The sequence below is a fragment of the Mauremys mutica genome, chromosome 8, assembly GCF_020497125.1.
Source record: "Mauremys mutica isolate MM-2020 ecotype Southern chromosome 8, ASM2049712v1, whole genome shotgun sequence".
Lineage (NCBI taxonomy): Eukaryota > Metazoa > Chordata > Testudines > Geoemydidae > Mauremys > Mauremys mutica.
In genome coordinates this window covers 40,096,982-40,124,222 of record NC_059079.1, presented here as the reverse complement: position 1 = coordinate 40,124,222, position 27,241 = coordinate 40,096,982, and the positions used below count along the sequence as shown (strand labels likewise).

Here is a 27,241-nt window from a genome sequence, read left to right as displayed (position 1 = left end):
TGAAGGGAAAAGGAATAATTTATTAGAGATTTAACAAGCGGACTAATATACATTTTTCATATATCTGTCTTGTGATAGGCTACAATGTGTTTAAAAGCATTTGGAACCTTTAAGAATGAAGAGAATTAAGTCTTGTTTTAAAAACATTTGAAATGCTACTACGCACTGTTCAATAGTCCTGTTGATCACATTGCATCTTCCTGTGGCTTGGTAACACTTGAAAGAGATGGAACACAAAAGGAACCTGGAACATTATAAAGGCATGTTAAAAGTATAAATGACTGGAAAATTACTGTGTTCAGTTGTCAGAAGCTTAACTGGAAAGTTGAAAAATCTTAAGATATAGAAAATTAGTAAATCATGTCTGAGCCAGCTAAATTTGGCTTACTACATACAGCATGTATTAGTTTATAAAGTTAAAAAAAAGTAAGGTTAATCACAGAATGCTGTAATACAACCCCCACAAGAAAATTATAGATTAGTAGCCGTAAAACACTACCAGAAAGTGGGAAACAAAGGTAGCAATGAATAAAGTTTAGCTTCAGTCTTCATTACTTCATTATGAGACATTGCTAGATTTTCTGTTCTCTATTCTAAAAAAAGGAAAAAGTTACGAGAGAAACTAAGTGCAGGTTGCGTCCCATAAACTGGGACACAAGCTGTCATTAAATGAATGTATTACTTAAAAAGACAACATCAAGGATTGTTTTCTGCTTATAACCACCCCATCAAAACTGAAACATTCTAACACACAGTGTGGTGTTGCTATTTTTTTAAAAAAGGAACATTAGCTGATATAAGGCAGCATCGCTCCACTGAAGTCAATGGAACAAGGCCAATTTACACCAGTTCAGGATCTGGCCCATAAAATAAAGAATTATATGGATTTAGAGAAGGAACAGGGAGGAAAGGTCACATTTTGAGACTAGAAACATTCATGGTGTCCCTCTAAGTAAGTGACCTGATTCACTAACTTCCTCCCTGAAAAAGTCCCCTTTATAATTTTAAAGTATCTTACTTATTTGAACAGAGATTTACAAAATTGTAAAAAGAGTATAAATTCCTCCCCGCACCTACACTAAAAGAGAACTTGGAGGTATTTGAGTGCTATGGAAAACATTGCACAAAAAAAGGATACAACAAGAAAGGATACACTCTGCATGACAGTATTACTGCAGTATTTACGCAGGAATGTTTCTAAAGAAGAACAGCAGAATGTGGTTTAATTTTACTTGATTCTCAGTATTGCATTTATACAACTTTATTACCTATTACGAGATTGTTCGATAAAATATAGCTGTTTTGATCCCTTATCTGCAAATTGGTGCACACGAGCTCTCACTAATGATGACTACACTCCCATAAGCAAGTGAGACTCTTAACAAATTGAGGAACTATTAGGAAAATCCCAGCATTTACTGTCCCATTCAGTCAGTGGTCTGCATTTTATATAAGGTTCTGTTTTTCCATCAGCTCCATTTTTTTATTTTTTTAAATTATGCTTCCATCCAATGCAGTCTTTTAAGCTACTTTTCTCCCTGAAGCCAGTAACCTTTGCGACATTAGCTTCTTCACTGCTCTCTCATATAGCTGGCATTTTATTTATATCAGAACTGGGCACCCAACCGTTCACGAAAATATTAGTTAGCGAAGGGAAAGGGAATTCCAGCCAATGAAAAGTCAAAACTATATATTTTTCATCTTCTGGGAAAGCACGTGCATTACAGCAGTGGTTCTCAAAGCCGGTCCGCCGCTTGCTCAGAGAAAGCCCGTGGCAGGCCGGACCGGTTTATTTACCTGCCGCATCCGCAGGTTTGGCTGCGGTTTGCCGTTCCAGGCCAATGGGGGCTGCGGGAAGGGCGGCCAGCATATCCCTCGGCCCGCGCCGCTTACCGCAGCCCCCACTGGCCTAGAGTGGGCACCATGATCAGCCGAACCTGCGGACGCGGCAAGTAAACAAACCGGCTCGGCCCGCCAGGGGCTTTCCCTGAACAAGCGGCGGACCGGCTTTGAGAACCACTGTATTATAGTATCTTCATAAAGGAGAAAGTAGCAATACTTAGAATAATTACTGTCCATTAAATTTAGCTATTTTCACTGTTTAATAAATAATTTGACACTAATAAAGTGCCATATAAAGTGACACTTAAGTAGTATGAGTGTATCAATTTACATTTGCTGGGTATACAATTCACATTTTACAGTATTTTTATTTTACTTGATTTACAAAATTTACTTATAAACCTGAATCTTCAGATTTCATACCATAGAAACCACTATTTTGCATCAAAAGCTAGTGTACATTAAGTCATTTTGGCTCTTGGCAACCACAGAAGAAAATATATTCAAATAAAATTAGGGTTCATGTTTGTTATTCTTTAGCAAAAGCAAAGTAATTCAAAGTTAAACGAACTTAGCCCTCCACTGCGCCACTTTGCCTGAGTTCTGTAGTGACCAATTGTACACACAACGGTGTTACGTATTCCATGATATTTAAGATACAAAAGGATGGGTTTAAATGAAGGTGTTTTGACTAACTCAGTTTATTAGAGACTTTTAATTTGCTATCTGCAAATCTAATCCTTTTACATTGTAAATAAAGGCCAGGCAAGTATGACAGCTGACTCCAAAATAGTAACTCTGAATTGACTGTTAAAAACATGATTAGTGATCAAATGAAGGTCTAGTCGTTTCTGTTTATATAACTTCAATGCCAATTGAAACTAGTAGTTAGTGTAGTCAGAAACTAGACTAGGTGACTTCTTTTTTTACAAGGAACAAACTGGGAAGCCTAGAATGTCTTCAACCAATGTAAGAAAATACTTGTGAACAGCATTTGTTTTTAATTTGATAAAAATCAAACTGCTAACTTTGCCAAATGGAACCAAAGCTTATTCAAAAGTAGACTACACACCACCTCAATATTGCACAAGACAGAAGTTTCAGAGGGAATCTTACCAACAATTAAAAAACATTAGAAATACCGCTAAAAGCAATATATAGGTTAGATAGCATGGCCTCCAGTGGACACATCTACAAGAAAAATGTCTATTTTAATAAATACTTAATTAGCGACAGCAATGCTGAGCATCTCAAAACAATTTTAAGAAAATGTGCTGTTATTTTTCCATCAGAAACAGCAACTTTGAAATTAACTTCATTTCAACTAACAATGACCAATAGACAAAAAATTTAAACATAAGAACTTTTTGGAGGCATTTTCTCAGATAAGCTCAAATTAAGACCTCATCTATACTAGGAAATAGGAACATGTTTTCAAACTAACACGATGTTAAATATGCTTTTGTTGGCAGTGTGGACAGATATCTTACAAGCAGCAAACACATTTTTTAATCACAACTATCCATGTCCACAAAAAGGGAAAATCTTGTTTAACATCACATTAGCTAAAACATTTTCTAACACCATGCTATTTCCTAGACAAACAAGGCTTAAAGGGACCTGCAATGATGCACAGATCCCACTGACTAAACACAGGGTCACCAAAGCAAAGACTCATTGGGAGATGCAGCAAGGAAACTGAAGTACTATTTATGGGGTTATAGCAATGAAGCAGTAATTACTTCTGGGGCCGATAGCCCTGCTGGAGTATGATCCTGAGGTGTTAGACTGGCAGTATCCTACTCTCTCCTATGTGCCACAATCCCTTAAAGTTAACTTTAGGGTCAATGGTTTGAGGATTGAATGTCAACACACATCATTGCTACAATTGAGGACTGGGATGTAGACTCTGATTCTAAAAGGGAGAAGTGAAACGTTAACACAGGTCAAAACTGACAGCCTCCTTGCACACTGGCTTCCTGATACATTTCCTTCGTAGACTTCCCCCTTCCCCCCCATGTGCTCAAATAATGGACTGGTTTCTGTTTTGTTTTTTTTTAAAAGTCTGAACGTTCTCTTTCCTTTCTCACTAAATCTACTTACCTTTAGCATTGTTCTATCTTTTTCTTTTCTCTTCTTTGGAATCCTGTTTTGGTCTAGCGGATCGTGCAAATTGCTAAGGTTTTGTTAAGGACTACAAGGCCAAATATAAGTGACAATTGTTAGCAGGAAACCAGAATCATTTACTAGAGAAATAATAATTTCACTAGAAGGTAAACAAAACTTTGAAGAATGAATGTTTGGAATATATACGTAACATACATGTACTCAATCCAACTTTCTCTCTTACTCCAGTCACATGAAGCTACACTTACCCTTTCTTCAAATCAGATGGAACTATTTCAACATCACAGCACTTATTTGTAGTTAAAAAGTAGATTATTTTCTGTGTGATCCATGATTTAATTGGCATATATTAACTAAAAAAACACCTCTGAATTTAAACTTGTTACATCACATGATTTTTTTTTTAACTTGAATACAAACTTTGGGAAGGAACAACTTGTTGATCCGTAAGGAGAGTTTAAGAGTGAGTCAGAATCTTCCACAATAATGCCTCTGATTCTGCAAACACTTACACACTTGCGTAACTTTAGTCAATGGGACTACTTATGTGAGGGACGTAGAATATGCATAAGTGTTTGCAGGACAAAGACATAAGTGATTTTATTTTAAATCTTAAAGTCATACATACACATTTATTCTTCTGTCTCAGAATGAAAGTCTAACCCATAAAGTTTTAAATGATCATTGAAGCAAATGTGAATTAAGTGATTATTACATTGTCTGTAATTTTAATAAGAAATACCTATTCTTTTCTATAGTCATTTATGAAAGAGAGTGAGTTTACAAGAACAGGAAGCAAGAATCTCAGGAACTGACCTAAATTTAAAGGCACTAAAATGAAAATGTTCAGAAAAGGATACAACTACCATGGGCTTTTCAAACAAAACATATCCATTTACTTCTTTTAAGGCTTTGGTAGCTGATTTTTCATTAGGAAGGCCAATGAAAGCCTGTCCTTTCATGCGACCTTCTTTCATCAAACGTATGTCAAACCTGGAAATAAAATTGGGAAACGGATGAAAGGTTTAAATTTTACCCCATCTCCACCACAGTTTACAATAGGAATAAATTTCACATACTGCAAGTTGAGGAGCGAATGGAAGTGGCAGTGATGCCTATATTCTGGTACAGGCAGGGTTGTCATTAGACAGTGATGTATTTTTCCAGGCAAACTTACTAGCCACTTGTCAAAAATCATCATTAGAAGGCAGGACAGCAAGTTGCTGTACTACTGCAACAAATACCACATACACAACCAAACATTTAACAGATGCATAAGCACCTAGGACTTCAATCATTACAATGCTGTACACTTTGGCCAGTCCAGCGACATCAGGAACTGGGATTCGGCTCTGTGTTCTAAAGGCACAGTGCAGGGTCTTTAGACCCAAATGTACCACTCCACTCAGTAGGTGGCAGTTGTGTGCACACCAAGTAAATTATAAATGTTGCATTAAAAGAAACCATCCAGTCCTTCCCCACTGTTATGCGGTAGGTGTCAAAAAATATTCTGTTAATAGGTACACCACTTCCAGATTAAATACTTAATAACTGTATACAAAAATTTTCTACTCTCCCCTAACAATTAACATTTTCAGGCCAAAATGATTTTCTCCCCCCAAAATTAGAAGCAGTCAAAAGGGGCTCAAAATGACTGCAACTTCAACTGTAGTTTTCACTATTGCTGTAAAAGTTAGTGCAGTTTAATTTTTACCAATAATTGGAATAACTTACATAATTCGTTCAGTTTCTGATTGAAAGTCAACATATCTTCCAAAAATAAACTTGAGATCCTGAAATTAAAATGGTTGTGTAAGGAAAGACAGCAAACAAAGAAAAACAACAGAACATTTTCATAAATCCTTACTCACCTTTTCTTGAACTTGTTTTGACAAATTCTTCACATAAATCCTGCAGTTTGGATCACCTGGCTCATAGTTTTTGAAAATGGAAAGTTTTTCCATTTCTTGACCACAACAGAAAGATGGGGAAAAATAATCAATATGCATGTTATATGACTTAATAAATCTGCATTTCACTGCTTTTTAAAACCTCATTTAAAAAAATTATACACTAACAAAAACAAATATCTTACAACATAAATAGTAAATTATAGACTATGTAATAGTAATGTAACTTAATTTAAAACAAAATTTCAGTAATTTTAAAATATTGATTTGTATATGTTAAAATAGAATCTAAACTAGAGAAAATACCTCCTCTAGAAAGTCTGCCTTTTTCCAATTCCCTTCTAGAAACAAATTCTGATGGTATTTCATCATCATCATCATCTTCTTCTTCTGTGTCCTCTTTATCATTAGAGCTAGGAGCTGGGAAGATCTTTCCAAATCCTGCATTAGTTATTTCTTCTGAAGTTGCATAAAGATCTGAAAGTTGAATACAACATTGTACTCAATGTTTGTAAGAGTTGATTCACATTCCAAAAGAAGGGGGGAAAGGGATGGACTGTAAGGCCTGGTCTACACTAGGCGTTTAAACTGGTTTTAGGAGCGTAAAACCGATTTAACGCCACAACCGTCCACACTAGGAGGCACCTTATATCGATTTTAATGGCTCTTTAAACCGGTTTCTGTACTCCTCCCTAACGAGAGGAGTAACGCTAGTATCGGTATTAACATATCGGATTAGGGTTAGTGTGGACGCTGATCGACGGCATTGGCCTCCGGGAGCTATCCCACAGTGCACCAGTGACCGCTCTGGACCGCAATCTGAACTCGGATGCAGTGGTCAGGTAGACAGGAAAAGCCCCGCGAACTTTTGAATATTTCCCGTTTGCCCAGCGTGGAGCTCCGATCAGCACGGGTGGCGATGCAGTCCGAAATCAAAATAAAAAAAGAACTCCAGCACGGACCATGCGGATGTGATCGCTGTAAGGGCAGGCAAATCCGTTCTATCAGCGCTCCGTTACAGAAGATGAAATTCAGAATCCTTTTTTAAAAATCTCCAGACAGACGCCATAGCAGGGACTCAGCGCACTGCAGCGTGACAAGCGTAACGGAAAGCCAAAGAATCAAATGGACGCTCATGGACTGGAGGACTCAAGCTATCCCACAGTTCCTGCAGCCTCCGAAAAGTATTTGCATTCTTGGCTGAGCTCCAAATGCTTCTAGGGACAAACACAGTGTCCGCGGTGGGTCAGGGCATAGCTTGGCAATCTACTCACCCCCCACACACACCCCCAGAAGCAAAAGGGAAAACAATCCTCTGACTCTTTTACATGTCACCCTATCTTTACTGAATGCTGCAGATAGACACGATGCTGCAGCCGTCAACACCAACATCATCACTCCCCCCCTGCCATGGGTGGCTGATGGTACAAAAGGACTGGTAACCGTCCTCGTCATCAGCCTATTGGCACATGGGGCAGTAACCATGCTGACTAGCATCCGTCAGGTCGATGAAGGGCGCCTGGCCCTAATTTTTTCTGGTGGTGGATGGTGCAATATGTCTGGTAACCATCGTCATCATAGCAACAGGGGGCTGAGCTCCATCAGCCCCCACCCTTCATGTGTAAAGAAAAGATTCAGTTGCCCCTGGACTAGCAGAGGGATGCTGGGCTTCTCTCCTACACACTGCTTAATGTCCTGTCTGGACTATCATAGCAGCTGGAGGCTGCCTTCCACTCATTTCTCACTAACAAGTCACCATGTCTTATTCCTGCATTCTTTATTACTTCATCACACAAGTGCGGGGGACAATGGTATGGTAGCCCAGGAAGGCTGAGGGAAGAACGGAATCAACAGGTGGGGTTGTTGCAGGAGCACCCCCTGTGAATAGCATACAGATCATAATTTCTGCAGGATCTGACACAGAGCAGCTGTGCTCTCTGGTTCTATGATACAGTGGTTATCTAGTACACTTGCCTATATTCTAGGCAGGACTGATTCTATTTTTAGATACCAAAAAGGAGGGATTGACTCAGGGAGTCATTCCCAATTTTGGCTTTTGCGCCCCTGGCTAAGAGCAGCCAGGGGCACTTATGACAGCAGCAAATGGTACAAAAGGACTGGTAGCCATGATCATCTTAGTTCCAATTTATGGAAGGGTTTGGATGGTGCAATATGGCTGGTAACCATCTCTGCTGTCATGCAAAAGCAAAAGCATGCTTCTGTGTAGCACTGCTGAATCGCCTCTGTCAGCGGCATCTAGTACACATACAGTGACAGTCACAAAAGGCAAAACAAGCTCCATGATTGCCATGCTATGGCATCTGCCAGGGCAATCCAGGGGAAAAAGGCGCGAAATGCTTGTCTGCCGTTGCTTTCCCAGAGGAAGGAGTGACTAACGACATTTACCCAGAACCACCCGCGACAATGATTTTTGCCCCATCAGGCACTGGGATCTCAACCCGGAAGTTCCAAGGGGCGGCGGGGGAGGCTGCGGGAACTATGGGATAGCTAGGGAATAGCTACCCACAGTGCAACGCTCCAGAAGCCGACGCTAGCCTCGGACCGCGGACGCACACCACCGAATTAATGTGCTTAGTGTGGCCGCGCGCAATCGATTTTATAAAATCTGTTTTACAAAACCGGTTTATGCAAATTCGGAATAGTCCCGTAGTGTAGACGTACCCTAAGCCAGAAAATCCTGAAGTTTTAAAAGGGGTTAAGTTCTGAATATAAGTCAAGATAGAAAGGAATTTTAGTACATACATAATGATTATTTGTCTTTTGCAGATGCATGAAGAACAATGTGTCCTAATTCCTACTTTGACAGAAGACATCTGCTTCACATAATGCTCCAGCATTTACTTTACTGGAGAAAACACCTTTCAGCAAGATCCATTCTTCCCTCTTGTCAGCATTACGCTGTTTTATAAGGTTTGCTAAATTCTCATTTTATATTCCATAAGAATATCTACAGGAACTTCATAATATTGGGAAATAACGCCGTAAGAAACCTTTATGCCCCAGCACTATAAAGACAGTGGGACAATATGAGCCAAGTGCACATTGAGGCATTACAGAAACTGACAACTACAGGAAGGCTGCTTTCTTCAAAGATCTGAAGAAATCACATGAAGCACACATGAAGTGTCTTGAAATGCCTCTTTACCCCAGGTGAAGTCTTCAGCATAATTTGTAAGATTGTTAAAAATATTAACACAAAAAATTCACTTTAAAAAGAGAAAAATACTACATCATCTTGTGTTGATGAGGCAATCTTAGAGCCATAAAATCCTACCCCCATCCTGAATTGAAACTGAACAGAGTCTTGTAAAAGACAAAATTCCTGAAAAAAATGAAATTTAAGGCAGCAGGTTTACTGATTGAATGACATGCTACACTATGGTGAGCAGAGCGGCATTGCTATGGCACTGTAACTATGCCACCATAATGCCATAGCATAGACGCAGTCTACAGCGATGGAAGAGGTTTTTCCATCGCTGTAGGAACACTGTCTCCCCAACAGATGGTAGTTTACACAAGGTGTTAGGTCAGCATAACTCTTCACGCTCCAGCATCGCAGCTATGTCGACCCAAAATTTAAGTGTAGACCAGGCCTTAGGGTTGAATTCCTTAAAAGAAAACTCACATTAAATAAATATTAAAATAAACCAGCACTATTTAGAGTCATCATTCTTCAAGTCACAGAACATAAAAATATTCAACTCATATATGATGTTGTTATATACATATTACCTTGCCCGTTCTTTGCACCTTAAAATATTTCAAATTATTTAACAGAAGAATTTAAGGATAAGCATTCTTACCATTGTTTTGGTCTCTCTCTAAACTTTTCTGAAGAATGTCCGGAATGTCTGCAGAAATTTGGAACTTAATTTTTTTATGACCTACAGATTGCAGCTGCTCAAACACATCCGAAGGTGATAGCGTAGGGTGCAGATTACTGTTTAAAACAACAATATGTCAATCTCACTTAAAGTTTAAATGGTCAATGGAACAGGCATGGTCAAACAAAATATATGTATCTTTTCCAACTATATTTCATGCTGTTTACCGTTAGCAGATCAGTTTTCTAATTTTCAAAGCAACTTTAAACTTTAGACTTAACTTTTTGTGGGTTACATTTAGTTCATGAGTGATGAGATATGTTTAGTTGGCAAACAGCAAAAACAAAGACCAGAAATTACCGTATACTACAGGTAGACTCGCATACAAAAGAAAATTATCTTAAGAGAAATATTAAATGGAATAATATGAGGCACAACTAAATACACTTTCTTAAAGATTGCATGCCAAGGAAAATAAATTAGTCTTGTTTTATGTCTCTACACAAAGGAGGATTGAAAAGATATTAGTTTAAAAAAAAAAAAAAAGCTTAGCTTCAATCTTAGGCTCAAAATTAGATGAACGTTTCTGACCATGAAAGGCGTGAAGTTCTGGAACAGTCTTCCAAAGGGAGAAGTGTGGGTAGTGGGAGGGGGGGGGGGAAGGGAGGACACTAAATTGTTTCTAGACTTAGCATAAGTTTACAGAGGGGATGCTATAACGAGGATGCCTACAATGGCATATAGCCCATCCATGACTGCTGGAGATGGGACTCTAGGTGGGGAGAGCTCTGAATGATTACAGAAAATTCTTTCTCCAGTGTCCAGCTGTTGCGTGTCACCACATCCTCAGGGTTTAACTGATCACCATATTTGGGGTCCGGAAGCAATTTTGCCCCAAGTCAGATTGGCAGAAACCCAGGGAGGAGGAAGAGAGGGGAGCTTGCTTTCCTCTGCAGCATTGGATGCACTAGCTGGTTTGATCTACAGTAAAAGATGGATTCTCTGTAACTCAAAGTCTTTATATCAAGATTTGAAGACTTCAGTAACTCAGTCACAGATTATGGGCCTTTTATAGGCGTGGATGAGTGAGGTTCTGTGGCCTGCAATGTGCAGGAGATCAGACTACATGACAATGGTGGTCCCTTCTAGCCTTAATGTCTGTGAGTCTTTTATATTAGCAAACAGGTCCTCTCTTGGCTGGAAGATGCTCTTATGAGTGAGAACAAATGATATAACGACATAACAAGAACTAAGAATGTAAGTTAAGCAAATGATTTGAGAAGCAGACTGTATAAAATTGTTATTTGGCTTCAATGACTGGTAAACATTTTGGGTAAAAGATATCTTTGTTAAATATTCAGCACCAACATTCTTTCAATTAGAGTGCATGGGTGCACGTTAATTGTACTCTAAGATTCCACAAGGGCCCTTCAGCAATACTATGGAAGACCAGACTTGACACCCCTCATGTTTCCAGGGCTACTTCTAGACCAGGATTTAAAGGTGTGATGTCAGATCACGTTAGCTAATTCACTTTAACAACATGTACAATTCTAGTAAAGAAAGGGCAAGATGCACTTTAGCAATCTGTCAAGTTAATGCCTAGGGGACAGCCTAAGCTTTAAGTGCACCAATTTGGCACATGCTAAACTACAACGTGCCTTATCTGAAATAGAATTTTAGAAGGTGTTAAAGTTAGTATCAACTAAATTGGTCTAAGTAGAAAAAAATATTTTAAACCACAATAACCCCCGCAACCCACCCTCCAAAACTTCCAGGCTTTCATCTTAAAGAAGCAGAAAAGGGCACAGTCCGATTTAAAAAAAAAATCTTTTGCAACTCATCTTTAACGACCAATTTCTTAAATCACCAGGACAAAAATAAGTCTAGACTAGTTTTTCCTCAAAAAGCTGAGGGAAAATTAAGTGATTGTTTTCTTTCCTTCACAGTTTTCTGTTAGAGTTCTGCAAAAGCAGAACTGTCTTATATTATTTAAATGAGCCACAAAGCAAAAATATTAACAAGCGTCCTCAGCTATTCTAACACAGCATAAAAATGTGCCATTTAGTTTTCTTCAAGTGTGTAGGGAAAAGTGTATACTTGTATAAATACATTTTTAAACAGTTGATTGTCAGATCAAAATATTACTTCTGTTTTTTAGGGACACAGTGGAATAAAACTGGAGTTGCTAAAACATTTAAACAAAATTATTATTTTCTGTATTTTCATATTTCCCTACTAGAGATGGCCTAAGCCTATTCAGATCCATGTTCCAGCCTTTAGCCAGAATGGGTAGAGGAGAAAATGAAGGTTCTGTTCAGATCTATTTCAAACCTGATATAAAACAAATTGATAGAAACAAACAGATATGGTTGAGGCCAGAACAGTCTCAATAAAGGGTCCATGGCTGTGGAACTGGCTTGAGATCAAGCAAAGCTCAAGTCTTGGAGACTTCAGAGCATGATACAAGTGCCATCTGTTTAGGGAAGTTTTAGTAACAATTGGAAGGGATCGCCTACAGCAGTTCATCTTGCAGTAGGACACACTGTATTAAAGGTTCTGAGGTAGAAAAATAAAAAATCTTGAGCAAGGCACTTTTTTGTGATTATTCCTTATACTCAATACACGATGAGTACTACAGAAATACAAATAATATTAATACAATACCTGTGGGGAGCAGATGTGGGAGCATTCAGCAAGTCTTTTATCTTCTGCTTTTTTCTCACACTACGCTGCTTTGTGGATATTGGTCTTTTAGGCTGAATGGCTGCTAATTCCATCAATTTAGTCATTCTAAATTGGAAACACAATAAAGACATTCAAAACAGTTCAGTTTTTAATCTAGAGATGCCATCTTAGAAATGTAGCCTCTTATTTCTGACCAGGACTTCTGAAACTCAAATGTATTGAACTGTTCTATTATATCCCACACATCTGTGATACACTAGCACAGGGGTTGTCAACCTTTCAGAAGTGGTGTGCTGAGTCTTCATTTATTCACTCTAATTTAAGGTTTCGCGTGCCAGTAATACACGTTAATGTTTTTAGAAGATCTCTTTCTATGAGTCTATAATATATAACTAAACTATTGTTGTATGTAAAGTAAATAAGGTTTTTAAAATGTTTAAGAAGCTTCATTTAAAATGAAATTAAAATGCAGAGCCCCCAGACCGGTGGCCAGGACCTGGGCAGTGTGAGTGCCACTGAAAATCAGCTTGCGTGCCGCCTTCGGCACGCATGCCATAGGTTGCCTACCCCTGCACTAGCAGAATGCAGCTACACATTACTTATTATACAGTAAATAATGTTACTGTAGAACATTTAGATTGAGGAGAACGTGGGTTATTAAATTAGAGTAGTACTTGGGCATGAGAAAAGGGTGTATAAAATCTGCTTAAATTCACCAAAGTAAAAAAAAAGGTAAATTTACAAGAAACACAGAATTTTCACTACTATATTACGACTCATAAAAGGAAATCTTTGCTCAAAGTAATGTTAAAAGTATTTGTTCTAATTAGGATTAGTTAAATTCTTCAATCTTTCAAGGAATTTTAGATACTTTTAAATTGGAAGCAACAGATTAGCAGTGAGAAATATTTTTAAAGACTGCCCTAAAGGCCTAATCCCACATAATACATGGCATAATGCATATAATACACAATCAGTTTCTGGCCTTGTAAGTCAGGCAACCCCTTGACACCAGCTTCAATGCAGGATAATAGTGGGGTGGAGGGCTAGAGAAAGTCAGTTTTCCACAAATGTCATAAAATAAAAGAGCCAATCCAAAAATCAAAAGCAAGTGGCACAGCTACTTAATGAGAGGAGACCACATGCAAATGAGCGTTGCACCTCCTGCATCATATTCGGTATAGAGCTCTGTTCATCCCACCACATATGGGACTGAACACTCAGCATGCAGGTGGGTAGAAAGCTGACATCACTTCCAGAGCATAGACTAGATTTTCTGTATGTCTTCCCTAACAGATAAGAGATCCACCCTATTCAATAGGAATATTGGAAGAGTTGGGAGAGTAAAAGTGTACGGAAACTAGTAGTGTTAATTTTTGAGCCACATGACTATATTCATCCTTGCCCTGACTTTCAGAAGAGTGCTGTCAGCCTTAAGGAGAATATTAAGAACTGAAGCTTCTTTAAAATTTATGTCAGGAAAGGCCACCTATATATTAGAATAGCTGGGGATATTCAGTCACAAAATTGGAGCTTCTGTGGGCCAGGAGGCAGAGGATGATTTTGGCTGGATTGAGACCTACAAGAACAGCATTTTTTTTTTTTAAAGCATGGTTGGTTATGATAATTACAAACCTCTCCTTTTCTTCCTCATCAGCACTTTCATATTCAGATTCTTCTCTGCTAGATTCCTGATCTTCCTCTTCTTCAGGCAAAGGAGGCTCCTCCGGAGGCAGTGGTGGGATAGGTGGTGGCGGCACAGGCGCTGGTAAATATTCTTCATACTAATCAATGAAAGATATAAAATTGAAGTCTTTAAACACTCATTTTGGAAAAATGTATGTTTTAATTTCTTCTGCATAAATAAAAAGCCTCAAATGTGATAAATTGGCAGATAGCAAAGAAAGCTTTTCAAAACAAGATGTTTATTGAGATCTATCTACTCACTCCTGGCAAATTCAGTTTCATGAGAATTTTACATCAAACAATTCAAATTCAAAAATAGTAACAAAATACTTAATTCTTCAAATTAAGATTGGGAGTGAAGGGTGGGGGAAAGAAAAGATTAATTAGAGCACTTCAGAAACTAAGGAAGGAAAAATAGCTATCTTCTCCAGAAGTTTTGCTTTTCCATTCTTAGTTTTACAGACTAGAAAGGAACATGGTGTGAGCATACGATGGGAAGCCAGATGCTCCCAAATTCTAATCTTAGCTATTATGCTGAATCTCCTCTGACTTTGAACAAGCCATAAACTGCTTCCCTCTGTAAAATAGGGATAATTCTTATTTACCTACAGGTGTAGTAAGGATTAGTTATTGATTACAGAGATGAAATTACTGTAGGAATATTCTGAGCAGTTTCCTGCCAAAATAACCTCACCCTGATAGGATTCCCAATGCACTTTGCTGTAAAGCTTACAGCCACTTGGATGAACAAACATGGAGACCGTTGCAAAAAGTGCAGAAGTCAATGAAAATGAAAACATTCAGTTCCCTATAGAAGCTGCTCAGCACTTTAGAGACTGGGTCTTTTGAACAGTTACTAATTTTCACCTGATCCTGTCCTATAAGATACACAGGATAGTTTCAAAAATATCAGGGAAAATTCACTGGTCTGCTAAATTTACTGTGCATCATGTAACCTCCTAAAGAAACTACCCTCCCAATCCCTGAAAAAGGAGAAGGTGGTGATATGCCAGGGAAAGCTGTGGGACCTGAGCTTCCCTATGTCTGATCCTGCTAATGGCATAACTTACAGTAAGCCCGCCGAAGCTCTAACATCTGCTGGAGACGGGGAGCTAGAGCCAGCTCCCTGTATCCAGAGTGGAGAACTGGGGCCATAGATTCAGGTCCTCCCTCTCTCTTCCCCTTCATAACAATCCATTAAATCCTAGGGCCAAAGTGAGTGATTATGTGATTTTCATATCAGAAGTCAGAATCACATAAGAACTCTCTACGAATGCATAGATCAAAGAACATTTCATGTGTTAGTTATGCAATAGACTAACCATGTGATATTCAAATGATTTTCATGTTTCCTATAACTGCTACAAGATATTGTTTGCACTACCATAATCTCCATTTTACTGCCCTCCATTACTTTTGAAATATTCTGAAAGATATTACCAAAAGGTGACAACACATTGGTTTTCATCTCATACTGTTGGAAAATTCAGTTTTCCTTGTGACAGAAAATAGACATACACCAGTTTGGAGCCCATACCAACACATCCAACAGCTGCACAAATGTCTAATCAACAGCAAATACTGATGAACCTCCTAGGAAAAGGCACACATATTAAATGTAATATACAAAATTTCTTACCATGGGTGGTCGAGCAGTAACGGGTCCAAAGGGTGGGGGTAGATTCATTTTATTCATAAGGTGCAGCACCTGAAATAAAAATTAGGTAACAATTCTCTTTATAAACAAACTAGCTCTTTGGCACAGTACTTTCTAACTCTTTAATACGATTTTTTAGTATTCTACTCAATTGTAAATCATACAGGTAAAAATCTACTGACTTTTACAACAGCCATGTTTTTTAAATGAAGAAATGTTATCAATACAGTAGAACTTCAGAGTTACAAACACTTTGGGAATGGAGGTTGTTCCTAACTCTGAACAAAACTTTATGCTTGTTCTTTCAAAAGTTTACAACTGAATATTGACTTAATACAGCTTTGAAACTTTACTATGTAGAAGAAAAATGATGCTTTTTTAAAAAGTAGTTTACACCTAACAGTACTGTACTGTATTTACTTTTTTTTTGGTCTCTGCATCTGCCTGATTGTGTACTTCTGGCTCCAAATGAAATGTGTGATTGACTGGTCAGTTCGTAACTCTGGTGTTCATAACTCTGAGGTTCTAGCATATAAGCTATTTGCAATCTTCCATTTCCACTCCACTACGGGGGGTGTCTTTTTGCAATTTTTTTCAAATAGAAGTATACGTTAAAACTCAGTACAACTATAATAAAAACAGTTACTGTTATTGGTTTGGGTTTTTTTTAAAAAGTACTTAACACTTATATTGTACTCTATCAGCATTATTATTGTAAATTAGCTAAGCACCCCAGGTGAGATCCCTAATGGTGTATACTGGTGTAGCTCCACTGAAGTCAGAGCTATGTCAATTTACACCAGCTGAAGATCTAACTCCATATGAAGCTTAGCTTTGAAGTTAACATTCTGCTATGAAGAAATAAAGACTAAACTTTTAAAATGTAGCTAATGAGTTAGCAATGGAGGCCAGACACACCTGACAGTGGCTAAGTACAATTAACACAAAGGGTTTGCTCTGAGCCAATTTACAGTATTGGGTACCTGAGTCAAAAACAGTACAAAGAAATTATCCAGTGAAGTATTCAATGCTAGTGAAATTACATCCACTTCTTGCCAACTAAATCTTCTCTATATTTATCTCAACTTATTTAATAGCAAAATGTTAACTCCTAGCACTGGAAAATCAAGTCTTAATTATCCACAGGAACTAAAGTAATAGCACTATTCTATAGGATAGTTACTATAGTATATATTATTTAAAAAAAAAGAAAATACTAGTATTTGACTTGTATTCCTTTGCTTTTCTCCTTCTTCGCTTACCTGTACATAAAATTTAGGCACGCTTGCCAAGGCATTTGCTATATTTGCTAGGATTGTACTTGAAGGCGGTGGATACAGATATTTGAGGCAAGAGTTTATAGGAAAGGTTAGCCTGAGGAAAAATAAACATTGTAGAAAATTTAAAAAAATCAATAAACCAGCAGCAACTTCAAATAATCTTACATTTCCTGAACCCTACAGGTAAAATTAAAGAAATATTTAACTTCTGAAATACCTCTTAAAATAAATCCTCAAAGCCAACTATGGTTAATAGAATATAGCACTGCATAAAATCCAGACATCTCAGCCAAAAAAAGTACAGCACAAAACTAAACCTTGAATTTAAGAACTGATCTCCTGTCCAGAGTTATCATACTTAATGATACAAAACAAAAACAAATAAAACCCAGTGGAAAGGATATTAAGCCTCATGATTCAGGGCTTAAGCTGATATCCTGACCTCTAGTAGTCAGAGAAGACCTAACAAAAGGGGGCAGATAGATTACTCCATCATCTGTCTTCTGCAGGTGTTTGCTTAACACCTTCCTCTGAAGCATCTGATGCTGGCTACTATTTGAAACAGGATAGTTGGGCTTTGAGTCAGATGCAGTATAGCAATTCCTGAAGATTAAAATATGTTAACCACAACATACTGTAGACAACTTTGACTTTTCTTTCCTCAGTTTGTAATAGTTACAGTGCACCCTCCCTACCTCCAATAAGCTGTGTGTGGTTACACATCTATATTAAGGCCCCAACTCCACCAACCCTTATGCCCATACTTAAAACTTTAAGCATTAGAGTAAAGTTAATAATATAAATAAGTATTTAGAGGATAGCAGACTAATACAGTAACTATACTATGCCAGGAATATAATAGTTAAGCAGCCAAAGAATCAGTACTCACCCATGCCTGGGAGCAATTCCATTCTCTATTTTAGGACAGCTTGGCTCTTTCCGTTCTCTCTCTTCTTCCACTGGTGGTTCTGACCTGAAAAACAGATTAGTATTAATTAAAGTTGGGCAAAACTCCAATGAAATATGTGATTCACAATGCCTAGAAGAATATGAAACACGTTTCACATGTAACATTCATAAATTTATTCCAAAATACAGTGGGTTAGTCTACTGGCCTTTACAACTTTTGTAGATGGTGCTAGTACTGTAATTATAGCGCCTAGACCTTTAAGACTTGTCCTGAGCTCTTCAAAAAAAGCAAAGAAATCCAGAGTTAAATGCATCATTCCCCTTCCACCCCCTTGCCCCCACAGTGCCAAATCTTATGAAAAAAAAAACAATGTCATATTACCTAATGCTTGGAGGTTTGTACAATACCAAAGTACAAAATTGTGATTTGAGAAATATTTCAGCCTTATTTCAATTTCTCTTCTTTTGTGTGTACAAGTCAAATGTTTATTTTACTCTGTGGTTGATTTTACTTTTACATAAACACATATTTGACAGACAAAAGCTTTTCATACACTGTATAATGTAAGTAGTCAGGCAACCAGGTAGTCAGATCTATTCTGATATAATTTTGAATTTTTAAATCTTGTGACCTGAAATCATGAATTTAGAAATTTTAAGTCTTTCATTCTTTTACTTGATCCCCTAATGTGTTTTTGGAAATTAAGTATTATATGAAAGATTATAAAATGAGACCCAAACTATCAACTCATTGGTTATATACTTACAGATTTAGAATGAATGGGGCTAAAAAAGGCTTATATTTTGAAGAATAACTACACATTTTTGTATTGTATTCAAAATCTTAAAAGTAATTCGATAATATTATGAATTAATCACTAAGGCCCAAGCCAGGTCATGCAGGTCACAATGCCCAGAGCAGGAAGCTGGGCCCTTCCTCAGGGGACAGGAGCCACCACTGTGGGGTGAGTGCAGGGCAGGCTCACTCTCCAACCATCCCCCTTCTTCATGGACTGCCCTCTGCACAAGACCTGTGACCCATCTACAATCTTTCCATGAGTAACTGGTGAGTCAAGATCAATCATTTGGGAAACACTGGATTAGGGTACTATTCTATATAACGGTGGCACAACTGGACCTAAAGTCAGTAATGTGGGCAGGATTTGGGCCTTTAGTCTAGAGATCTATTATTGTTCTTACTGTAGAAACTGAATTAAAATATGTTAATGTTTTTAAATGGACATGTTTTATTTTTTGACTGAAAATAAATGACAATTAAGATATTGTGAACATTTTAAAAATGTTTTTTCTTATTGTTATGGTCAAAGTTATAAAAAATTCTAAACATGGAAACAAGCTATTATGCACATACATACCTTTTATTTTTCTCTGAGAGTGAAGATTGGCTAAGAACATGAACATTGTCTTGTTCCCTTGCAAATTCAACAACTAAAGTGTGACCTAAAAGTCTCAGCTGATGCAGTCTTGACAATGCCTTAAAATAACCACAATAGCAACAAAGAATATTAACATTCAGTTAAGTTAATAAATGGAAATATTGAAATACAGTCCAATAAGAATAATATTTTCATCATTTTTCAAGGATCAATTTTTCTTCCTGATATTTTTCACCTAAACTTCTACTAGATACAATGGAACAGGCAAAAGCTTACCACAACACTTGCCAACCTGCGTGGAAGTTGCTTTTGTAAAGGGAAAAGTAAATGCATTAACTTGTATTAATTTTCTGAAGTGCTAAGTCAAGGCTGTCAACAATCAAAGTTTTAGTGATTACATATTTTATTTTTAGCTTACAAAGATCAAGCCTCTTTGGTTATAGCAAGTTATTTTTGAAAAATGTTGATATTGTACAGGAAAAATGACACCTGTATCAATATTAGTAACAGTCAGATATCCTTCAAATAAGAAAGTAAAGCCAAAATCTATTCAGCTAATCTGTTGCTCTCCATGTAGAACTTAAAACATTCTATATTTATTAATAGAACAATGATTAAAAATAGACTGGTAGAACACCTGGAAAATCATATGATATGATAGGGTCTAACCAGAACAGTTTCTCCAAAGGCAAATCATCTCTCACCTATTATTAGAAGTCTTTGAATATGTCAACAAAGCAATGAATGAAACAAAACCAGGTGGCATCATGTATGTAAACTTTCAAGAGGTCTTTGAGGGTATGTATGTCTACACAGCAACATAAGCCCATGCTTGAAGCCAGACTCAGGCCTAACCCCCTTTGTGTCTACACTGCAATTGCACTAACCCAGGGCCTAAGTTCCCTCTAAGCTGCACAGCCGAGCAGGGGCCCAGGGCTGCGGCGGGGAGAGATGCCTCTCCACCAGCACGGACCTACTGCGGCTGGGAGAGGCACCGCTCCCTGCCGACCCCAGTGCGGACCTGCCGCGGCACAGAGAGGTGCCCTCCCCGCCGCCCCAGCATAGACCTGCCCTGAACTTGCTGCAGCTGGGGGAGAGGAGCCCCTCCCTCGGCCCAGCCCGGCCCCGCCCCACAGGAACTGCTGCAGCTGGGGAGAGGTGCCTCTCCTCCAGCCCTGAGCTGCTGCAGCGAGGGGGGGGGTCCTCTCTCCCCACTGCAGCCTTGGGGCAGCTTGCACCCCATACCCTTCATCCCTGGGCCCACCCCAGAGCCCGCACCCCCTGCATCCCAACCCTCTGCCCCAGTCCTAAGCCCCCTCCTGCACCCCGAGCCCCTCATTTCTGGACCAACCCCAGAGCCTGCACCCCTAGCCAGAGCCCTCACCTCTTGCTACACACCAACCCTCTGCCCCAACCCTGAGCCCCCACCCACACTCCAAACCCCTCAGCCCCACCCCCACCACATGAATTTTGTTATGTGCACCACACATCACCTTCATATTGGTGCACATAACAAAATTAATTCTGCACATGGATGTAAAAAATTAGAGGGAACACTGCCAAGGGCTCAGACACAGGGTCCCAGAACCCCATAGGGGTGGAGGGTCCAAGCTTGACTTAAGCAGGGCCCATGCCCTATTGCTTTGCAGCGTAGACACAGCCCCATTGACTTGGGTCCTGGGAGTCAGATAGAAGAATCCCACAGTTCCATGGGACAACTTCCTTAGTCCTTTCTATCCCAACCATCTACAATCCACTCTATTAAAAATGGAAGCCACCCACCCTTTGCAAATGGTAGCAGCTCAGATCAGCATTCACCCATTTTCTTCTGATCACTGATCTGCAAGCACACTATCAGAGAACCTTCTCAGTTTGCAATGTAGTGCGAACCAATCAAACCCTTTGCACAGCGAGCTGCTTCCTGGTTGCGTGCAGGGCAGGCAGTAAAGTTTTCCCATGGTGCACCACGGTTCTAGAGCAGACATTTTGTGGGGGAGAGGGGACACTAGGGACTCTGGGATATAGTTACTTTGACTCAGGTCTGTGCACTGCACTGTGGAAGCCAAAGTCCTAGGTTTGAGCATGGGTTATAAAAGTCTTAACCTAGGGTTAAAATACAATGTAGACACTCAAGATCAGTGCACCCGAACACGGCTCAGTGGACTCAAATCCCAATAATCCTGGGCTTAAGTTGCAGTGTAGACACATGCTGAGAAATTTCTTCACAAGAGGCTATTAAAGAATCTAAATAGTCATGTGGTGAGAGGGAAAGTATGGATCAAAAACTGTCCAGTGAAGACTGAGGAACTTCAGGGACATTTAATCAAGCTAGTCAACACAATGGCAAGTGAAGTTGAATATTAATAATTGCAAATTACTCACTCACTTTACAGGATTCTAATCATATCAACTCAGGAAAATATGGGGGCCTCTACATACTCCATTCTGTTCTAAAACAGTTCTCAAACATAATACTCCTTTCCACACAACTCAAGAAAATCATGCTAGAACCCTAGAATCAACAGCCATGTTTAAATATGGTTGTAGTTAGCATGGTTCAAATCTCATTGCATATAAAACAATGATCTAGAACCAAGATTCCTGAACTGTGAATTTATGAAGCTCTGGCAAGTCAGCAAGCCTGTATTTTGGTGTGCAACTAGAGTTGATAACTAACATTTTTTCACATTTGTGGCATGATAAAGAACAGCAGAGCCACTTGTAGCCAAGTCACTATTCAACTGACACATTCAACATCACTTTCTTGAAAATTATAGTACACAGTGTGGCCTAAAACTGCATGCAGAAGACCTGGGTTCTATCTCTAGCTCTTCCACTGGTCAGCTGGGTGACATTGAGCAAATCACTTCACCCCTCTGTGCCTCAGTTTTCCCAACTGTAAATGGACATAATGAATCTTACCTCCTTTTTGAATGAATATAAAATCTGCCAACAAGAAGTGCTAAATAACATTATTATTACTTCTCTATCTTGTTTGCAAGGTGCCTATCAACATGACAACATCCCTGCTCTTATCAAAGTAGGACAAACATTTTTTCAGGGTACGGTCCTGAATCTGCACACATCACCACCTGTGAAGTCCTTCAGCAATCGTTATAGCAAATGTTCAATTGTAGTTGGACACACACTTTATGTTTGCTATAACCAAACCTGTGATATAACCTGCAGTATGAATAGCATACTTATACCTGAAACAAATTTTACTCTACTTTAGAACATAAGAAAGGCCGTACCGGGTCAGACCAAAGGTCCATCTAGCCCAGTATGTGTCTACCGACAGTGGCCAATGCCAGGTGCCCCAGAGGGAGTGAACCTAACAGGCAATGATCAAGTGATCTCTCTCCTGCCATCCATCTCCATCCTCTGACGAACAGAGGCTAGGGACACCATTCTTACCCATCCTGGCTAATAGCCATTAATGGACTTAGCCACCATGAATTTATCCAGTCCCCTTTTAAACATTGTTATAGTCCTAGCCTTCACAACCTCCTCAGGTAAGGAGTTCCACAAGTTGACTGTGCGCTGTGTAAATAAGAACTTCCTTTTATTTGTTTTAAACCTGCTGCCTATTAATTTCATTTGGTGACCCCTAGTTCTTGTATTATGGGAATAAGTAAATAACTTTTCCTTATCCACTTTCTCAACATCACTCATGATTTCATATACCTCTATCATGTCCCCCCTTAGTCTTCTCTTTTCCAAGCTGAAGAGTCCTAGCCTCTTTAATCTTTCCTCGTATGGGACCCTCTCTAAACCCCTAATCATTTTAGTTGCCCTTTTCTGAACCTTTTCTAGTGCTAGAATATCTTTTTTGAGGTGAGGAGACCACATCTGTACACAGTATTCGAGATGTGGGCGTACCATGGATTTATATAAGGGCAATAATATATTCTCAGTCTTATTCTCTATCCCCTTTTTAATGATTCCTAACATCCTGTTTGCTTTTTTGACCGCCTCTGCACACTGCGTGGACATCTTCAGAGAACTATCCACGATGACGCCAAGATCTTTTTCCTGACTCGTTGTACCTAAATTAGCCCCCATCATGTTGTATGTATAGTTGGGGTTATTTTTTCCAATGTGCATTACTTTATTTTGTATCTTTTTCCCAAACTCCAATATTGGGAGATCCAGGAAATGTTAAAATTTAGCTGGAAACTTAGAAAAAACATTTGCTAAAATATTTAATGAAAAGTCCAATACAAACCTTTACAGCTGAATTTTCATTGGGGAATGTAGCAAAAGCTGTATGTTTCTGGAAAAAAAACATAATTATTTGTCGGTTACAGCTTTTTAGATCAGAGTATGAGAGATCTCAGCCATATACACACACTTTTGGACTACAGTTTTTTTACCAAAGATTTAGCACTAAAAATTATATTTAAATTAGATTTTAAAGGTAAATTATAAATGAAAATTTCAAAGTTAATTAAGTTATTTGCAGGTTTCAAGTTTTCTGGTTTTTAGTCTACTAAATGTATGTTTGGGGCAAGAGATGGATGACCAGGGAATGCATGGCTCACAAAAAGGAACAAGAGGGAGGAAAACAGTCAGCTCTGTGTCCATGAAGGCAATGGAGGTCTGCAAAGAGGTAGAGGGTTGTGGGGAAGAAGTGAAGATTTGCCAATGTAAAATTAAAGCATGCTTAGTCTGTGGCCAAGCAGATGTTGGGGAAGTTTATCAAGCCCTGATTTTCACGTGAGTATACTATATCTAAGTCATCAGAATTGTGTATTAGACATAGTTTATGATACAGGCTTTTCTAGTGAATAAAATCAAAGTCAACAGTGCCAACTGGTGAAACATCTTTATCAAAGCAATTCTTACCAACGCTCCTTTCCTGTGGCAAAGGCAACATCACACCTAATGCTATGTTCTGACATTTGGGAGGTTTTTCTGCTTATTTTCTAGCCTGGATGATTTACCTCTTTTTCCTACGTACAAGCCACTTGTTCCAAAATGCGTTCTCAGATTTCAAATCTGAAACAAACTATCATTTGATTAATAGTTTAGACTTCAGCCTAAAGTTTTATTAGCTGGCATAATTTTATATGTATATACTGGAACCAAATTTTACTATTATTTTGGCATTTGTTTTGCATCTTTTTACAAAGACCCTGCAAACACTAAAAACACATACTTAACTTTATTTTCCCAAATGGTTCCAGTAACTGAATTTTAGACGGAGGTTTAAACATTATAGTCTGTTATAGTGAAAAAGCATTAAGGGTCTAACAGAAGATGATAAAGAAAATTCACATTTCAAGATGACAGACCAAATATTTAATAGGGCATTGCCACAACTACTTCCTGGATTGAGCTTCTCTATTCTGGAGCTGTCCAACATAAATTATTAACTGCACTAGTTCAGGCTTTTAAGTCATCTTGCAGTTTAAAAACAATTTGGCTTTCCCACCTCTAACCAACAGTCCACACATCTTTGATGTCTGGGAGATCTGAAGTGTCCACTTGCACCATTATAATAATTTTTGTCACTACAGAATTCTAAGTTAGAGTTTGAAATACCTTTATTTACTATAAAGGCCATTCTAAAATTCCTGATTCAATGGGGTTTGACAACTTTCAACCCCAAACTGGAAACATTGTTTTTACTCCTATGACCCTGAAGGCTAGCCCCACTATACATCAATAAAAACTAAAGTTGTGTGGTTATTTTCAGAATGCTTTCATAATAATATTGGGCATGGGAATCATATTGCATAATTTTGGTGTATTATTTAGGGTCCAAACAAATCTTCTGTCATCCATTTATCATTGTCACAACAAAAGCTCGATCCTGAAATAAGCTCTATGTGGACAGACTCCTGTGTCTGTCTGGAGGCCCACTGAAATCAACTAAGCTCTGTGTGAGAGCCAGTCGGGAATTTTTCAACATGTTTTGAAGTTTTATGGGAACGTAACAGTTTCAACAAAACTTCAGTTGGGTCCAGGATGGAGAGATGGGAGGATGCCCCAGAATAGCCTGGCGAAAGTGGCGATTAGGGTGCTCCGCTGCACTGTGGGAGACGCAGGTTCAAACCCCTGCTCTCCCGAGGGAGCTGTTGCTCGGTGCCCAACTTACATGTTCAGGGACTGGAACCTGGGTCCCTAACCACTGCGCTACGGAGCCCCACACAGATCTAACTCTGCAGCAAACAGGTGCCAATAGCCGGGAGGTTCCTTCTCAAACATCATTATTAGGGAGCGGTGCCGAGGCGGCCGGACAAGAACAAACGCGTCTCTGGGACCAGGAAAGGGGCGGGAGAGGGGAGAGGCCAGGCCAGTCCCCCTCGCGGGTCAGGCGCCCCGCCCCGCGCCCCCGGGGGCCGCGGCTTCCGGGGAACGATGGGACGGGGACAGGTGGAGCCTCCTCCCGCAAAGACAGCGGCACCGGAGCAGGGGGGAGGGGTAACCACGCCCCCGCCCCGCCCGCCTCAGACCCTCCCGCGAGAAACCCGCCAGGCCGCCCCCGCTCCTACCAGCCGCCCCTGGTCGGACAGGACCCGCACGGACGCGGCCCCGAAGTGCCTCAGCAGATCCTCCTTCTCCGCGGCCGTCAGGTCGGCGGGCAGGTGCCGCACCAGCAGCGTCCGGCTCCGCCGCCGCCAGCGCCCCACGCCCGGGGGCCCGCCCCCTGCCGCCGCCGCCGCCTTGTCCTCCTCAGAGCCGGGGGCCGCCATCCTGCGGGGGGGGGAACCGAGGTCAGACAGGCCGTGCGAACCCGGCCGCGACACCCGGCGACGGCAGCTACAACCCTCGCGAGATCTCCGGCCGTGAGGGGCGGGGAACGCAAACCTCCCGAGAGTCTGTGCGCTTCCGGGCGGTGCCGGCGCGCGCCTCGGCTGCTGAGAAGGGGGCGGCCCCTTGGGCGGCGGGCACGGAGTGGAGCCTGGGCGGGGCCGAAGGGATCCCGGGGCTTCGCTCCCCTGACTCCCCCTGCGTGCTCTGCGCTCCGCAGTAGAAGTGGGTTCGAAGTCACTTCGCTTTCAGAACGCGTCCACACGGGGCTGTTCTGGGGCAGCTTTGGCCGCACGGTTATCAGTTGCCCTGGGTAGCCGCGCCCTCCGCCGACTGCCCCGGCCTGCTGGCTGCTCTGCGCTGAAAAATTAGATCAGCCGGGCTATGTTGCCCAGAGTGTGAAAAATTATGTAACCTGGGGAGCCCCCTGCTTAAGCTAACCTAACTCCTGAGGTTTTCCCCATTGGACACATGTGGTCCAAGATGGATTCCAACGGGGGGAGGGAGGAATAAAAAAATCAGTGTGCCCCACACTAAATCACTGCCTGCATGTGTGCAAAGCAGACTAAGTACCAACCAGATATTGCCTGCAAAAGCAAGCATAGTTGCAGAGTATATATATATATAGCAGTGTGCTTTTCTGCACAAACTTTGGGCACATCAGGCATAGAGATGGAAATAACCTCAAGAAAGTTATCATGGAAGGAATGGTGACAGGTCATTTTAGTAGGGACGACAGGACAGGTGAGCGTGTGGGTAGATGGTGAGTGACAAATCACTGGGAGGTCAGCTGCTGAATTTGCAAAGCTGGTGATGGCTCCAGAATGCTTCAGAAAATTCTGCTATGCCAGTGCCTGTGTTCAGACATGAATAAACGGACTTTACTTACTTTTTCTCACCATGGCAATAGCATTTTCAGAGGCAGCCAGAACTTTGAAGATGATAGTGGCATAGGAAATAGGTCCAGTGCATGGCCTACAGCAATATTAAGTCTGGAGTACTCCCGCTTTCAAAGTCTCTTGGAAATACAGTTCTGGTATCAGCTGCTGTGGGTAGAAGGGAGGGAGGTGTTGCAAAGGCACATTTGTGGTGGTTTTATGCTTCTGCATCCTACTTCAGCATCCTGCTTATGTTGGTCTGA

General features: G+C 40.1%; 1 protein-coding gene across 2 annotated transcripts; it reads right to left on the bottom strand.

Moving 5' to 3' along the window:
- RNPC3 (RNA binding region (RNP1, RRM) containing 3) lies at nucleotides 1–26,185 on the bottom strand. Of its 2 annotated transcripts, none has more exons than XM_045028631.1 (15): nucleotides 25,842–26,185; nucleotides 23,570–23,617; nucleotides 19,321–19,439; nucleotides 17,925–18,008; nucleotides 17,018–17,129; nucleotides 15,738–15,806; nucleotides 14,048–14,196; nucleotides 12,392–12,517; nucleotides 9,704–9,840; nucleotides 6,186–6,356; nucleotides 5,841–5,935; nucleotides 5,704–5,762; nucleotides 4,830–4,962; nucleotides 3,946–4,018; nucleotides 1–1,197 (listed from the first exon to the last, which is right to left on the bottom strand). In XM_045028631.1, the coding sequence occupies exons 1-14, from the start codon at nucleotides 26,040–26,042 to the stop codon at nucleotides 3,959–3,961; spliced, it is 1,563 nt and encodes a 520-aa protein (XP_044884566.1). In that variant the 5' UTR covers nucleotides 26,043–26,185; the 3' UTR covers nucleotides 1–1,197; nucleotides 3,946–3,958. The 2 variants fall into 2 exon arrangements, with proteins under 2 accessions (XP_044884566.1, XP_044884565.1); XM_045028630.1 differs by having other exon boundaries at nucleotides 1–244; nucleotides 25,842–26,184.
- Nucleotides 26,186–27,241: the final 1,056 nt, after the last annotated feature.

What these genes read in the sequence shown, in the direction of transcription:
- RNPC3 (XM_045028631.1), bottom strand. Translation starts at nt 26,042, where the DNA reads ATGGCGGCCCCCGGCTCTGAGGAGGACAAGGCGGCGGCGGCGGCAGGG. An exon ending in TGTCCGACCAGGGGCGGCTG is followed by an intron (nt 23,618 to 25,841) that starts GTAGGAGCGGGG and finishes TTTTTTTTCCAG; the next exon opens with AAACATACAGCTTTTGCTAC. An exon ending in TGCCTAAATTTTATGTACAG is followed by an intron (nt 15,807 to 17,017) that starts GTAAGCGAAGAA and finishes TTTTTATTTCAG; the next exon opens with GTGCTGCACCTTATGAATAA.